Raw genomic sequence first — 15,374 nt, forward strand, 5'->3', positions numbered from 1 at the left:
ACAAGAAAATGTGAATTGGCCACATGGTGATGTCCATTCGGTAACCAAACTTGGAGATCCCAGTTATGTCCAAAGATACTGGTGCTGATATTTAATGTCTCTTTCACTTTCAAAGCTCTCTGCCTCACCCCCTCTGTTGCCTCCTTCAGGTCCCGTCTAAAGACCTTGCTCTTTGACACCGTGCCTTTGGCCACCTTGGCTGAGATTCGGATCAGGATAACTTAATGCTGTTTTCTTGGCTCAGTTATGATTAAAATAAAAGAAAGATGATGGAGTGATCTTGGTGAAGCAAGCAAGAAGAATTCTTGTTTATTGACTGAAAGAGACAGTATTCTATTTATGGGCACGCAAAACTGAATTTTAATTAGCACTTCATCGAGCGGGTCTACAATGAGTTTCAAACATGCTCTTTGAAACATCGCGTTCCGCAAAATTTCAGTGATGTGACTGGCCGACAATTTAAAAATCCCCTCAATAAGGATTAAGTATTAATTTCACGGGATCATCTCGGGCCCCAAATACCATGACTTTCATCATTGAGTCAGGAAGTCAGTATGAGCGTTTAGCTTTGTGACTAAACACAAAGACAAAAAAGAGAAGTGTCATTTAAATATCTTCATAAATGCACCATTGATGGTGAACAGAAAGTTAAGTCACCCTTTAGGACTTCAACTCCATACAGAAAGCTGCTCCTGTGTGCAGAGGGATTGTAGGGGGTGTAGAGGAGTATATAATTACGATATGTTGTTACGAATATATTTGTCACAGTGTATATGTGTATCAAAGTTAGGAATTGTTGCTTGGAAATTCTCCATTAAAATTGCATTGGAAAGAATTAATTCAATAATTTCAATTCTGGGTTCAAACCTATTTTGTGCATTATCCCTCTTTACCCCTTCTTTTTTGAAGGTAGTGACTTGTGCTGGATAGCATTTTATAGGCAGCAGCGGCCCAAGCAGCCATTCTTCAGGAACGAGTGTTGGCCGGACTTGCACCTAATCCTGATCTCATTGCATAAGCTGTCAGCCTGGCTCAGTGTGGCACTCTTGCCTCTGAGTCAGAAGGTTATCGGTTCAATCTTTTGAGCTCGAGGCTGATACTCCAGTGCAGTGCTAGTTGGAAGTTCTGATCTTCGGACGAGATGTTTAAATGAGGTCCCATCTGCTTGTTCAGGTGAACGTTAAAGATTCCATGGCACTATTTGAAAAGAGAAGAGTTTCTCCCTGTGTCCTGGCCATCAATCCCCCGAATAAAATTGGTCATTCAAGTCGTAAATGTTTGTGGTTCATTCCTGTGAGCAAATTGGCTACTGTGTTGCCTAAAAATAAGCAGTCACTACACCTTACAGTTAATATTGTGAAGCGCTTTGAGACATTTTGATGATATAAGACACAACATAAAATGCAAGGATTATTATTATTATTGTAAACAAGCTTTCCAACAGAGGTCACTAAAGGAACACAAATCCCTGGCTACTACCATTCCTCCCTCTTTTCGGAAAACAGCAAAGTGCTAGTTTGATGTTCCTGATTCCTCCCCAGTTTCAAAATGGCTGCTTGCTGTTTCTGAAATTCTTCCATGAGTTGTATGCCCTGACCTTGATGATACCATTATCATCCCCATGTAAGGATATCATGATCATCACCTTCTGCTTATTGTTAAGTCATTTTCAATCCAATTTGTGGCTAATTTGTTATTAATTCCACTTGAATTAACTCTCTACAACAGTCTTGCAAGTGGAATTTATTGAAGTTCAATATCCTCAAGATCCTAATGTTTAAATCCCTCCCGGTCTTACCCCACCCTACCTCTGCAACCTCCTCAAACCTGACAAACCCAGTCACTCCCTCCACTTGGGGGCTGCTTCGCGTCTCCCACCCCACCATCAGTGATCGGACTATCAGGTTATCCACCCTCACACTGTCCCTAAGTCCCTTTGACTCACCCCTTCCTTCGCCTCCTTCAAGGTCCGCCTCAAGACTTTTCTCTTTAACCGTTCTTGCGGCCATCTTCCCCACCTTGCACCCAGACCCTTGGCCCCCACCCCAGCTCGGGTGCAAACCTAAGACTGTCCAGCGTTTTGGGATGTCTTCTTGACATGAAAGGTGCTATAAATGTAAATTTGTATTGTATGGTATCAGACACCTTACAACATTCATGTAAATTGTATCCACTGGGGAGCCCTCACCCCTAGTTAGTTTGGTTCCTCAAATAATTCTAGTAGAATTCAAATCTCTATCTGAACTATAATTTTACAGACAAGTGGCGGCAGAACGCCTTGGAAATGCTGGAGGGCAAAATACTTCACTGATTAGTCTTTTCAGACTGCATTGAGAGAATAAAAGCGAAAGAGGGCAAGTACTTTTAACCCAGCTAAATTTAACTTTATTTACTAGAGCTCCATTTGCTTTCTTTAAAGTTTAGCTTCGAAGCATTTGCTAGCGACGGAAGCATGTTGCCTCCTGAATATTTGTCGTTCCTGATAAATAATCAGTCTGTCTACAAAATATTACCATTCCACTTTACAGTGAGGTGCTTTGAGATGTGACAACGTGAAAGGCGCTATATGAAATATTAAGATTATCATTAAATAAAGGGTTTTGCTGTAGTCTGAGACGATAAGATTTATTTTGCTGTTTGTTGTTGCACACTAACTGCGGGGGATTGCTTTGTCTCTTCAGTGGAGGGAGAGGGGGTGTTGCTGTTTCACTGCTTGCAGTTTGCGATTGCAAATCACTGTTTTCACCATCAGATGCACTGGTACATTGGTCACGGACTCATTGCTAGCACTGAATTCTGCTGCAATTTTGCAGAATCTGAGGAGGCTGTGTGCTATAATGGGATATTTTTTCCCATCCCTAGCCCATGGATACTGAGGCCAACATTATCTCCTGGCAATGGCGCTCTGGTTTGAGATTAGCTTAACTCATCGCAGAGTAGGGATTACATTTAGGATATAATGTTTATAACAGCAACACAATACTACTAGCGGAATAGCCAAGTGGAATCTGATCATTTAATAAGCGGGGATTAAACCGTTCTCTGAGGTCATGCTAGGTTCAGGTACAATGATGGACTCAGAGACCATTACATCCGTCAATCAATCCTGTGCAGTCAGAGGAAAGTGGGTGGAGGACAGGAATGCACAGCTACTGGATGGAGACCCTGAGCTGACCTGTGCCTGTGAAGCCGAAGCTGGAGGTAAAGCAGAAGCATTTCTCTGCTGCTTTCATGAAAATCGTTTCTCATTGTTAAACAGCTTGGCTACAATACATGGACCTTCATGTCACTGTTCTCTGCCGCTCAGACAATGGGATGTGAACAGAGATGCCACCTAGTGATACTGATCCTTCGTAGCCCACAAACTCCTGCTCTACACCAGCTGTTATAATCGGAGCAAACAGTGATAGCGAAGGAGGCTCGGAGCGAAAGAGATCTTTTAATCTGGAGAACCCTGAACAATAAGACAGTCAAAACCATATTCTCTGTTTTGCTACTGAGGAAGTGACATTCCAAGTGTGCTGATCTCAAGCTGAGGTTGGATGCCATATCTGGCGACTCTGACTTCAGTTACAATCAATGAACTGATCAGACATGGCTGATCTCGGCGCAGTCATAACTAAAATGTTGGAGTATGCCAGGGGAGAGAAGTTGAAAATCGTTTGGATTAATTTCCACAATGAGCATTGTGCTAAAGTTGTTTCTCATGGTTCCTGCGAGGAGAAAGGGGATGTCAGAAGGCTTCACATGCAGGAATGGCATAGGGTGTGTGCACAGCACAGCACCCTAGAACCATCGAAATTTACAGTGCTGAAGAAGGTCATTTGGCCCAACACTTCTGTGCTGGCTCTTTGAGAAAGTAATTCTTTCAGCTTCATCTACCTGCCTTTTCCTCAGACAAAACAAAGTACTGGTGGAAATTAAGCCTGTGGATCTACCAATGACACAGTGAAATAATTAAGCAGTGCACATCATGTTTTGTTAAACCTTTTGCAGACTTAGCGACAGATACTAAAATCCCAAAAAGTAATTCCTTGTGTGAATCATTTGAAGTATTTTCAAATGACCAGGGAGGGCAATATCAAATCCGTTCAACATTTTATTGAATTCTGTCCGTCAATGAATTCTTATTTTTACTAGTCCCATTTTTCTTTGAAGAATGAATGTTACAGGAGGATTACACAACATAGCAGATGAGAAAGTCTTAGTTTTATGCATTGCCATTCATATTCCATCTCAGGTGTGCAGTGAGAGCCACTGTGGTTTTTACCACTGATTCAGTCTGTAGAAGGGCAATGAGAGTCTTATCCTGCACAATTTCCTCAGATAAACTGTTCCTAGTAGCTTGAAAGCAAACTGCATTCATCCTCCAATGCCCTGTGTCGCAGAGCAGCAGGATGAGGTTGCAATCCGCCATTCACTACACAATGAGCCCCCAAACTCTGCATTGCTGGGACAGGCAGTGAAAGTCCAGCAGCTGTTGAGTGTCCACTCCTGCACATCCCAGAGAGTAATTCCATAGCAGCACCAGCAACATCCATCCAGCAGGTCGTTTCCAACTTTTATTGGGATTTTCGGACCTTTTCTCAGACAAGAAAGCAAATTGCCAATCACAATCACAAATCTTAAGTCACTATTACTTCTGTAATTTCCAGTTGGCAAATTCCTCATTTTAGATCCCAAAGAGTCAGTAAAGATAGAATCTAATCGCACCAGGTGGCTGGTACAGGGTTCCCTTGCATTTCACTGCTGTGCTGTGCACTTGGCCTGGGTTAAATCACATGGGCAGTGTTTTAAGCGATTTTTAGAAGATAGGTTTGAAAAGAACACTTGTCTTGTGAAGTGCAGAGCAGTCAGTGTTAATCTATTTAACCTTTCCTGTGTTCTGGATTACATGACACGAAGCAGAATGAAATGTAAAGTTCCCCTGGCAAATGAATATTTCTTTCTTCGGTCAATGTTCACCCAATGAGACCTTGACCGTTCTGTTTACTTTTGTTTGATCCTAATTCAGATTCAGCTTCTGAAGATAACATTTCAATGCGCTCGTGCCAACATCAGAGCAAGGACGCGAGACCATCACTACAATAATAATGGGATATTGTGTTTAAAATGATGTCCTTGAATCCCTGTATTCTCAGTTTTAAAGTGTTTCTCTCCTGCGCTCCCCCCCACCCCTTTATTATTTTAAACAGAGTGAGAGGTTGTTTAAAGCCACAGAGACTTGTTTACTCTCACCAATTGCTGGGAGATGGGAACTGAAATGCCACCCGTAGAAGTTCAATTTATCAGAGGAATGGTTGGAGATGTGACTTTATCGTGCTGTCTGTTCACTGTCTGAGATAGGGCACACAAAATAACGTTAATAGCATAACATAGACGTGCCGAGACCCAGCTCAAAAAATCAGTTAGTAAAGTGTCTCTTAGCGTTCAATTTGGTTTAAGCTCTGGGGTAATCTGAGACATGGATCCTGAAAGTGAAAGATGCTTCCCAGTGTCCGCCAGTTCTAATTAGCTTTCACTCGCTCATGAGTACATCGTAAACCATAACAAGGTCTCCAAGGATTGCTCTCTGGTCCTGGGAACAATGGTTGCATTTCCTCATTAACTGCCTGCAGTTGTCACCAATGCCAAATCCTAGATTTATTATCACAAACTTGGCTATAAATTTATCTTCAAACCAGTGACAGCCCAACACTTCCATCTATCTGAGTGCGGGATCTGTATGCATAACTGCTGGTTGATGACTGCATGATACAATGGTATTTTCACCTTGTGTTTCTGAAATGTGGTCAGCATGTTACTTGGTGTCAGCTTGGCTTAGTTGGTAGCACGCTCTCCTCTAGGCCAAATGATTGTGGATCCAAGACCCATTTGGATCCAGTCCAGTGTCTACACTGTTGGAGGTAGTGTTCTTCAGATGAATCATTGAAACCAAGACTCTGTCTGCCTGTTTGGCAGGTGGATGTTTACTGTTTGAAAAAAGAAAGAATTTTCTCCTGCTGTTCAGGCCAACAATTCTCCAGATTAATCAGCCATTTACTTCTGGTTGTTTATGGTACCTGTTGTCATATTTGCTGACAGCTGTCAGCCTGGCTCAGTTGGTAATACTCTTGCCTCTGAGTTAGAAGGTTGTGGGTTCAAGCCCTACTTTGGGACTTTGAATTCTCAGAATCTCGGTTGACATTTCAGTGCAGTGCTGGGAGAGTGCTGCATTGTTGGAGATGCTGTTCTTCAGATTAGATATTAAACTGAGATTGTTCAGGTGGATGTAAAAAATCCCATGAGTATTCAAAAAGAAAAGCAAGTTCTTCCAGTGTCCTGGCTAACAATCTCCCCATCCCCAAAATTGGTCATTCACTTCATGGCTGTAGGACATTACTGTATACAATTGTGCTGCCGCATTTGTCTAGATATACACTGTCACTCAATCTCACAGAATATCCTGTGAAGAGCTTTGAGATGTCCTTCCGGTGTGATAAGGGGCTATATTGAATGCAAGGGTTATTATTGACAGTGTGCACATTCCCGTCATAAGGTGCAACCAGATCCATGTGCTGAACCTCCGCGATGAATAGACAACTGTACTGCTACCTCTTAAAATTAACCAAATGAGTCCAAATGAGTCAAGAGGATCTAACTCTGTTGTTTGTTTCAGGGAGATATTGTGTTGAGAGTTCTTGTTTGCCTAACCATTTGAAAACCTGAAAACCATTTGACCCCAATTTTGTATTAATCTGTCCACGTCTTTTTGTTTTTGTTTTTACAGATGTGTGGAATTCGTGGCTAAGGAAGGACAGAGCCTGAAGGAGCTATACCTGGTGTCCTGTAAGATCACTGATTACGGTGTGTATTACTGCTGCTGTTTATCACTACTGCCTTCGGGATATGTCCATGTCTGCAAACTGGAGATTATAGGGACATTTATGTGCAGATACACTCTACAGGTTCACTGAGGCCCCTCCAAAGTAATCATAAAAAGCTGAGAAATGTTTTGCTGAAAAAGGATTTTTAAAATCTTCAGAATATTCAGTCATTTTATGTTCCTTTAAGATTGTGAGGTAACCTGTAAAAACTTACCTAAAGCCGGGGTATTGAAGTATTCAGTGTGAGCTTCTAAATGATAGCAGTAGATTTTACAATCCGTTTTGAAACCTTTGTCCCAATTCAAGGAAAATGGAACATAGTTAATCCATTCAAAAACCTTTGCACTCTTTTAAAAACAACTTAACAAATACTTTTCCCATGTTTGCAGAGTAATCCCAGGAAGACAGAAAACTGCCAATCATTATTTTAAGTATAAGTTCAGCTCAATTTGGAAATTCAAGAGCAAATGCCACCCTTTGTAAAGGGCTGTGTATGATTTGTGAACCTTATTGCAATACAATAGTTTTGAGGCATTTTTCGAAAATGCTTTGTGGTGTGGTTGAAATGTTCAATCCATTTTTTTGTTTATATTGATACAAAACCCATTGATGAATATTGAACAATTACCTAGTTAGTTTGTGGTCATTACAGGTGCCATTACAAACCCTTCACAAACCCCTTTGCAAATGCCCATAAGATTAAAAAAAACACCCGCTATATTTGGTAATAGCAGGATACGTTTGGATTAGTGATGTGTCTCTCTACTGGATCTGTACACTGTAGATTATCTATTACCCTGGCTCTGGGGCAGTGGTGCTGAAATCCAGGTGGCGCATGTCTCAAGTTTCATTAATAATTTTGATACATTATTTGACTATGGTTAGTTAGAATGTGAGTTTATTAACACTTAAAAGGTTGCAGCTCACATTAATGTACATTTTCCTACTTCGCCTGTAACATTTTACATGTTTTGCTTTACCGCAGAAAGCTTTAAACTTTGATGCTTTCAAGCAATAAAGTTAAAGCTATAAACAGACCCAGTACTATAACTTCAAAGGATGAGTACAGTATACAAAAATATAGCTTTATGGCCTTTGGCTGCTCTTATGGGTTCTTCTCAATGACAGAGCTTTGATTTCTCCTAGTGCCACAATAAAGGCTTTGAGTTAATTCATAAACTGACCTTGCGGCAGAAGATAATAAATATAGTTAAATACATGTGGTAAGTAGCAGTTTGGTGCAATGAAACCTACACTGGCTGTGATTTTCTGTGTATAATTCTCAAGTATACTCCTTCAGGGCAAGGAAGAGGCCTGGAGAACTGCAGTACGCTCTTCATTGGTGACTCGGGGCTAAAACCCTTCAAAGCATTTACTATTTTTATTCTGTTGATCCCAAACTCTGTGCTGTTCCCCAGTGCTTACAGTGTCAGATTGGCCAGCTAGTGGTGGTGCCGGTGTTCCTCAGCAGTGAGAATATGTTTTCTGAATAGCCTACAATGTGTTGCAGGTTTATTATTGAGTTACCAAGGACATTTTAACTTTATTTACTCGCAGAACTTCCAGAAATTGGTGTTATCAGTGGTTATTTTCTAATCTTGGCCTGACTCTTCCACATTATGTATGATGTGGAAGACATCAGTACTGCATTCAGATGTTGTACAAAAGACTGAGATTGGAGGTGTGATGCTAAAGTATTGGTACAAAACAACATTACAAATACTGTGATAAAATATGAAGAATAAAGTAAAATACTGTTCGGATATTCCACTGTAGTGTTTCTGGAGACCAGAGGTTTACAACCTGCACGAGGCCTTGTTTTTCTCATTAACGTGGCAGATTGTAGAAAATAATCCCACTCCACATCTCAGAACAGCATTGTCTGGGAGATGAAGCAGAGATGGAGGAGAGATTGTGCCAGTATTTGCTTTTTTCAGCAATAGCATTGGTGCATGCGCAGTTACAATTCAAAAAAGCTTTCTCAGAGGTTTTCTTACAATACAATACATATTTACAATACATTTATATGATGCCTTTCACATCAGGAGGAAATCCCAAAATGCTTGACACTTCTGTCTGGGTGCCTGAGCTGAGATGGGTGCTTTGGGGTTTGGGAGGGGAAAGATGACTGAAAGGCAGTCACCAAGAGGTGTATCTTGAGACAAACCTTAAATTAATTTAAGATGAGCCTGCAGGTAACCTTAGCAAAATCCTCTCCTAAAGGCTAGAACGGCATTTAATAATCCTTACATTTGATATAGCTCCTTTCACACAGAGAGCATGTCTCACAGGGCTTCACACAATATACAGTTAGGTGTGGTAACTGTGTGTTTTGTAGGTGAACACCTTACCTTTTTTTTATGCAGCAAGTACCGTTTCAGGAATTAACAACTCAATCCCTAATAATTTAGATGTGATCGGATAATCTCCGGCTACCTGTCAAATCTCTATCGGAAGACAGACGTATCATCAACTTGCCCTGAGCAAGATGCTCTTCCCCAGCTGATGGGACCACGGCCACTGATCTGTTACACTTTTCAATTACCTACAATGTATCCACAGGGATAGAAGTGAAGCAAAGAGATGATTGAATTCTTTAGTCCATGCTGTATTACTTGCATAATCGCTCATTACTCCTTGGAGGAGGAGTGTGCTATTCTTTCAACACCAGAGCTGAATCACCTAGGTTATTTTTGAAACATTATTCTTTCGGCAAAAGAAATTTATCAATAGGAAAGCATTTCCGATTGGAAAGGAAATGAATTGCTATTGCTATACAAGCCTTGTGAGGAAGCTTGCTTTGCTGCACCTAAGTTGTAGTGAGATGGTTTGTGTTTTTGACATACTGTACAACAAATAAAACTAACTCTGTTCACAGGCACAGGCTGCATCCACGTAGTCCAAAAAGTACCAGTTGACATCTGGCGAGTGGTGCTATTTAATGCATTTGTTGCAGACTTTGATCTGTGACAGCAGCCCACACAACTGACAGGAGATGCGTTGTAGCAAGTCAAGATCGTGCTCCATTTCACCCAAGGCAGAATGCTTTGTTATCAGGAGGTGCTCTAAACAGCAACCTTGCTAAGAGCTGATGAAAACCATCCTGTTGGTGGCAGGCAGATTTGAGTGACGAGCATCCTTGGGACTCACCCCCTCCTCCCTTTCTGCAAACAGGGGATTAATCATTCAGTGTGAATACTGACACTCTCTATACTGGAGGCACCAGAGGCTACCAAATTCCACTTAGTCGTCGCCATTCTGTCTTAAAATTTAAGGTGCACAGAATTGTGAAAAATTTATCAATTCAATCTTAATGTGAAAGACTTTTTTTGTGAGCAATGCAGAAAAGTGGCTTTGCAGAAAAGTGAATACAAAATTGAGACAGAATAGCCTTGCTGGTTGAGATGTTGGGGGTCTGTGGTAATACCCAAAGGAGCCACGTGTACAGTTCGACTGAATTCAGCCTTGCTCTACAGGTTTAAACTCTCCCTGAATGGCCAGTTTTACACTCACTGTTCTGATTTTAAGCTTGTTCCCTTTGGGTATCCCCACAGACTATTCCAGATGGCTCAGTCTTTATATCCTAGTTTCTGCTTTATTACAAAGTCACTTACTAATGATCCCTGTCACAATGTCACTCTTCTTCATGTAGTAACTCTTCCCCCTACCCCCCATTTCTCATTTCTATGGTACAAAGTCCATTTTAAGGATTACGCTGATCACCAGTTGTTTATCATTATAAATAATACAAGATGGCTCTGAGCCTATTTGATGTCAACACCCCAATATTGACACACTTCCCTGCCTTAGCATCATTTCCTTAAGCCTCAATTGCACAGAATAGGCCCATTCAGACTTTCCTGTTTTTTTGGTCCAACCATATGGTGTGGTCTTAAAAAGTCATTAGTCAATGTCCAGTCCAGTACCTGCCCATCTGCTGTTAATCTGAGGATGACAGCTGTTTTGAAAAATTTTGCAGCCATCTATTTGAGCCAGGTGGGTGCCAAGCAGAAGGCTGGCTCATGAAGACTGCATCTAAAGCAATATTGTGTTTTGAATGAATGCAATTGAGGCTTTTGGAATGTCCCCCTTATCCTTCTGTCAGCAGTTGCAGTCTAAAGAGAGAAGAGACAAGCATCCCATTTAGCATTATCTTTTGCAGTTTGAAGTTTGTGAGCCATCTTAACAGGCTGCATTTGTTTTAGCAACAACTTGCATTTAGTTGTGTCTCGGGGCACTAAACTTTATTAAACTTTCTCCAGAATAGTGACAATTATAATAATATTTGCATTTGATATAGCACCTTATGACATAGTTGACCTTAACAAGAACTTATTGTGAAGCGTAGTGACTGTATGTCTTTGGTCATCTTTTCACCTCCTCCTCAACTTTTTCAGCTTCTCCCCATCCAGCCCAGCCAGTTTTGGGAAGTGCTTTGAAACATCCTACTGACGTTAAAAAAAAAAGCTATATAAATGTAAATTGTACTATTTGTTTGTAAGTGAACAAGGCAACCAATTTGCACACACCAATGCCACACATTTTTATTTTTATCTTGTGGTATTATTGACTTTGGACACCAAGAGAAACTCTTTCTCTTTTCAAATAATGCCATGGACCCCAGTGTTTGGTGCCTGGAAGTCAGGTCTGTGAAACTACCCAGCTCAATCACAGTAAAGCCATCATAGCTCATCTGTTTCTCGGGTCCAGCTGGAGGGAAAGAAATACTTTCATTCTGACAGTGTGAGGCAAAATCCAGTGTAGATGAGAATTGGCTGGAGATTGGCAGCGGATGTTGACAGGCTTTTCCTGCAGAAATAATTCTTTCGTATCCAGACTTGGGAGAAAGTAGGATTTTCCTCAGCTTTAAGGAGATTGTGTGTCAAATGAATTACCTTGAAGTGAACACAAGTGACTGGCAGAGGGGATACCAATCATGCACATAATTGTGTCACTGTCTTTCTGATTTTCCGGTCTAATTCTGTTATTTATTGATTCCCGCCAAATTCCAGTCTTCTTTTTGTGAAGAAAGATTTCGACCAAAAACCATTTTATTTTAACATTCATTTAAAAGATCTGTTTGAAAAGAGCCCACATGACTACTTTGTTTCTTAGGTTCTGATTGAAAGTGCGTTGTTTGGCTTTTGTCAGGATTTTTCAGCTCCTGCCTGGTTTTGTTTGGTTAGCACTGAATTGAAGTGGGAGGAGGATAAGGCAAAGTGGATATAATGAACACCTTGAAGCGCTGTAGATTTTACATTATTCCTGTTTTCTATTTAAACAAATTTAGCAACAACATTAAGAGATGTGTGCATTGCTCTTTAAGGTGCACTGTATTCCTCAGGAAGGTCCCATTTTTACGTTTCACAAAATGCAGTTGCTTTTTTTTAAAATGTGAAAATAAGGAATTGATTCACTAATCCAGTCAGTCTCACCTACCTCTAGGTCAGGTGGAGTGATCAGCACAGTGCTGAGTGCAGTATGTCTGTTACTGTACCACATGCTGTCTTGTGAACTAGAGCAGGCTGCAGACGATTGAAACCACATAATCATTCAGCCCTTTCCTCCAGCCACAGAACTGTGGGTCTTGCTCAACTAATGAGCTTTTTTAATTATTGCATTACAAAAAAATTCTTCGGTGTCTCCTACTAAGGCCAGATTGAAGAGGTGAGGCTGGCCTCCTCTGTCAGCGCATGTTGTATAGGATTATATGTTTTTAGTTTGGGAGCCGAAAAGATGGGCCATGATGTCCAGCCCTATTTATTCCTGTATTTCTAGGAATGTATAGCCTAGCACTTGGCATTTCAGCACTTCTGAGTTTCACTTGCTAATGGGATTGCAAGGCTGCTACCTTCAGTTAATGAAACTGACTTTAGACTGTTATTCAAATATTGATGTACATCATAAACATAATAATATTCCTTGCATTTGATACAGTACCTTTCATATCAGGAGGATGTCTCAAATTGGCTCCCTTTTTTGTTTTTGTCTCTTTATTGTAGATTTTGTTAAGGCTGTTTAGCTACCTTCCTGAAGTGCATTGCTGGTCTGTTACCGCAAGGCTTGAGGTTCCTTACTTTAATTCAACATCTCTTGATTTTAATCCTTTTTGGCTTCTCAGAGTATCTGACCAAGAAGGAGGGACAGGCAATCTGAGACTCAGACTTGTGCAGCCAACGAAATGTGCCTTCCAATGAGTGTGACCATGTCAATTTTCCCCTTGCTAACTTGGCACCCAACTACAAAGACCTCCATCAGTGGCAGGTGGACTGCAGTGATGGACATGCTTGGAATTCAAGCTACAACCATTTGCTGGAGAGTGAGGCACTTGATGTGCTGTGTTATCAAGCAATGCAGACATGGATAAACCCCCTGCCCTCTCTGGGTTTGAAACACAGCGCTCGCCCCTTTAAATAGCGGTCTGTGTTGGAATCCAGGAGAGTGGATATGATTAGGTTTCTTCATGACCGCTGGCTAAACACAAATCCTTTTCCTCACCCTGGTTGCTGTTTACTAATCTCCAGCTCTTGATGATAACTTTGCAAACAGGCTGCTTGTGTACTGCTGAGAGCATGGGAGCCACCTTCCCAGGAGAGCAGCTGGCTTGTCTGGGGTATGTTACCTTCAGCAACGGAAGGAGAAAAGGTTTGTAGGAACTGAGGGGAGATGCTCGAGGAAGTAAGAAACTTAACATTAAGGGTAAGAACGAGTTCTGTAATATCAACTCTATCCCCAATGCGGCATTTAGAGAGCACAAAAGAAAGTAGAAATGTGGATCTTGATATTATAGTGTTATCTTAAAAGTGATAAAAATAGATGCAACAGAGAGAATGGAATAGAGAGGTAAGAGGTAGGGGTTTAGGCTCATGTGAAGTATAAATACCAGAATGGACTAGTTGGGCAGAATGCTCTATGTAATTCAATGTAAAACAAGAAAAAAAATAAGTGGGGAAAATGAATAAGTAGAAATATTGTCTTCTGATGAGCACTGAATAAATAATACCAAGACGCTTTACAATACCGTACAATATAATAAATTGTAGCACCTTTCACATCAGGAGGGTGTTTTGAAGTGCTTGACGACACAGGCTGGGCACCCGAGTCAGGAGGAGGGGAAAGATAATCAAAAACGCAATCAAAGAGGGATGATTTGAGATGAGCCCTGAATGAGGGGTGGGAGCCTGTTGGAGGGAACTCAGGATGGAGTTCAAAGAGCTGAAAGTCCGCAGTTGTTTATGACATTGGTGCTATTACACAGCAATAACCTGCTCGCAGTTTTTTTTAAATCATTGTAACAATCTGAAGTATTTAAGAAAGATTAAAACCAAGAGTTAGTCAGGAGATAGCTTCATGAATCTGTATGCACTGAGTGCATTGTTTTCAATTTCCACACTCCTCTGAGCTGATCATTCAGAATGCAGAGAAGTGCTCTGTGCTTCCAGTGCTTTTCGTTTAGGTGTAGCAAGGTCCTCTAGCTGGCATTTAAATTGTTTAAGAAACAATTGTCATGTTTCTCTGGAGGCTTGTGCTGCTGCTCTCATCCTTGGTGCTTTAGCTGTGAAGGGCAAACATAGGCCAGAGGTAGATGTGCAAACAGCAGTTTGAGGCTCCTGAAACCTTTCCATTTCATTGTTCTTGGTCTTTGCTTGCCCAGGTACATTAGTCATGCTGCAGAATTAATTCTTTAAGCATCACACAAATGACTGGTGGTCGTAATTTGGTCCAAACCACTGCACTCTTTACTGTGGCTATCCAGAAATTCTGATCTGTGGTGTAACCCTTAAATGTCTGGAAGTGATTCAAGCATCAATTGTATCCAAGCTCCTAGATTTTCGGTCCATTGGTTAATCGGTCTTTCATGCTTGAACAGCCAGCCCATTACTTCTTGTGAAAGATAGTTTTGAATATCCCTAAAATATTAGAGTTTAAGTACAGTTGCAATTTGAGAGATTTGATGGGCTGAATTAAGAATGTAATATTTTGTTTCACGTGAGAAAGCCCAATCCGAGGATGAATGGACCTTTTGAACCAAATGGCCCAATTCATCATACTGATTTAGTTCTGGTCATCGCAACAGCTTCCCATCTGAAAAATGAAACGAAATGAGAGTTACGCTCTTCTGCCCCCTCTGCCACCCAGATCCAGACCCAAACATCATCTTCAGTGGTGTTCTCCATGAAATCACCCACAAAGTACAGAGAGCCCACATCCCTTTGCAGTATATCCTGTGAAGCGCTTTGGGACATCTTAATTATGTGGTAAAGCATTATATCAAATGCAAGGATTGTTATTATTGTATTGTATCTGGGGCTGTGGCATTGGACTTCAAGTTCCAACTTTAAATTTTCAATTTAGTATTCCACTGTCCACCAGTCAAATGCTGTGGACCCATCTTCCGTTGAGACCGGTATTGGAGGTGGGCGCAGACTACATCCAACACCGCCAGCTATCCCTTTCCTAGCTTTTAGTCATTCATTAGCTATGTGAGACTGATACATGTTTAATTCG

General features: G+C 41.1%; 1 protein-coding gene across 4 annotated transcripts in view; it reads left to right on the top strand.

Annotated features, from left to right (window-relative positions):
• Nucleotides 1-15,374, top strand: part of fbxl17 (F-box and leucine-rich repeat protein 17) — a 426,982-nt gene that overhangs the window by 293,751 nt on the left and 117,857 nt on the right. For all 4 annotated transcript variants that reach the window (XM_042334038.1, XM_042334042.1, XM_042334045.1 and 1 more), the window contains one exon: nucleotides 6,770-6,846. In XM_042334038.1, coding sequence (XP_042189972.1) covers nucleotides 6,770-6,846 — 77 coding nt within the window. The remainder of the gene's footprint in view (nucleotides 1-6,769; nucleotides 6,847-15,374) is intronic.

This window comes from Callorhinchus milii, unplaced genomic scaffold (assembly GCF_018977255.1).
Source record: "Callorhinchus milii isolate IMCB2004 unplaced genomic scaffold, IMCB_Cmil_1.0 Scaffold1, whole genome shotgun sequence".
NCBI lineage: Eukaryota > Metazoa > Chordata > Chondrichthyes > Chimaeriformes > Callorhinchidae > Callorhinchus > Callorhinchus milii.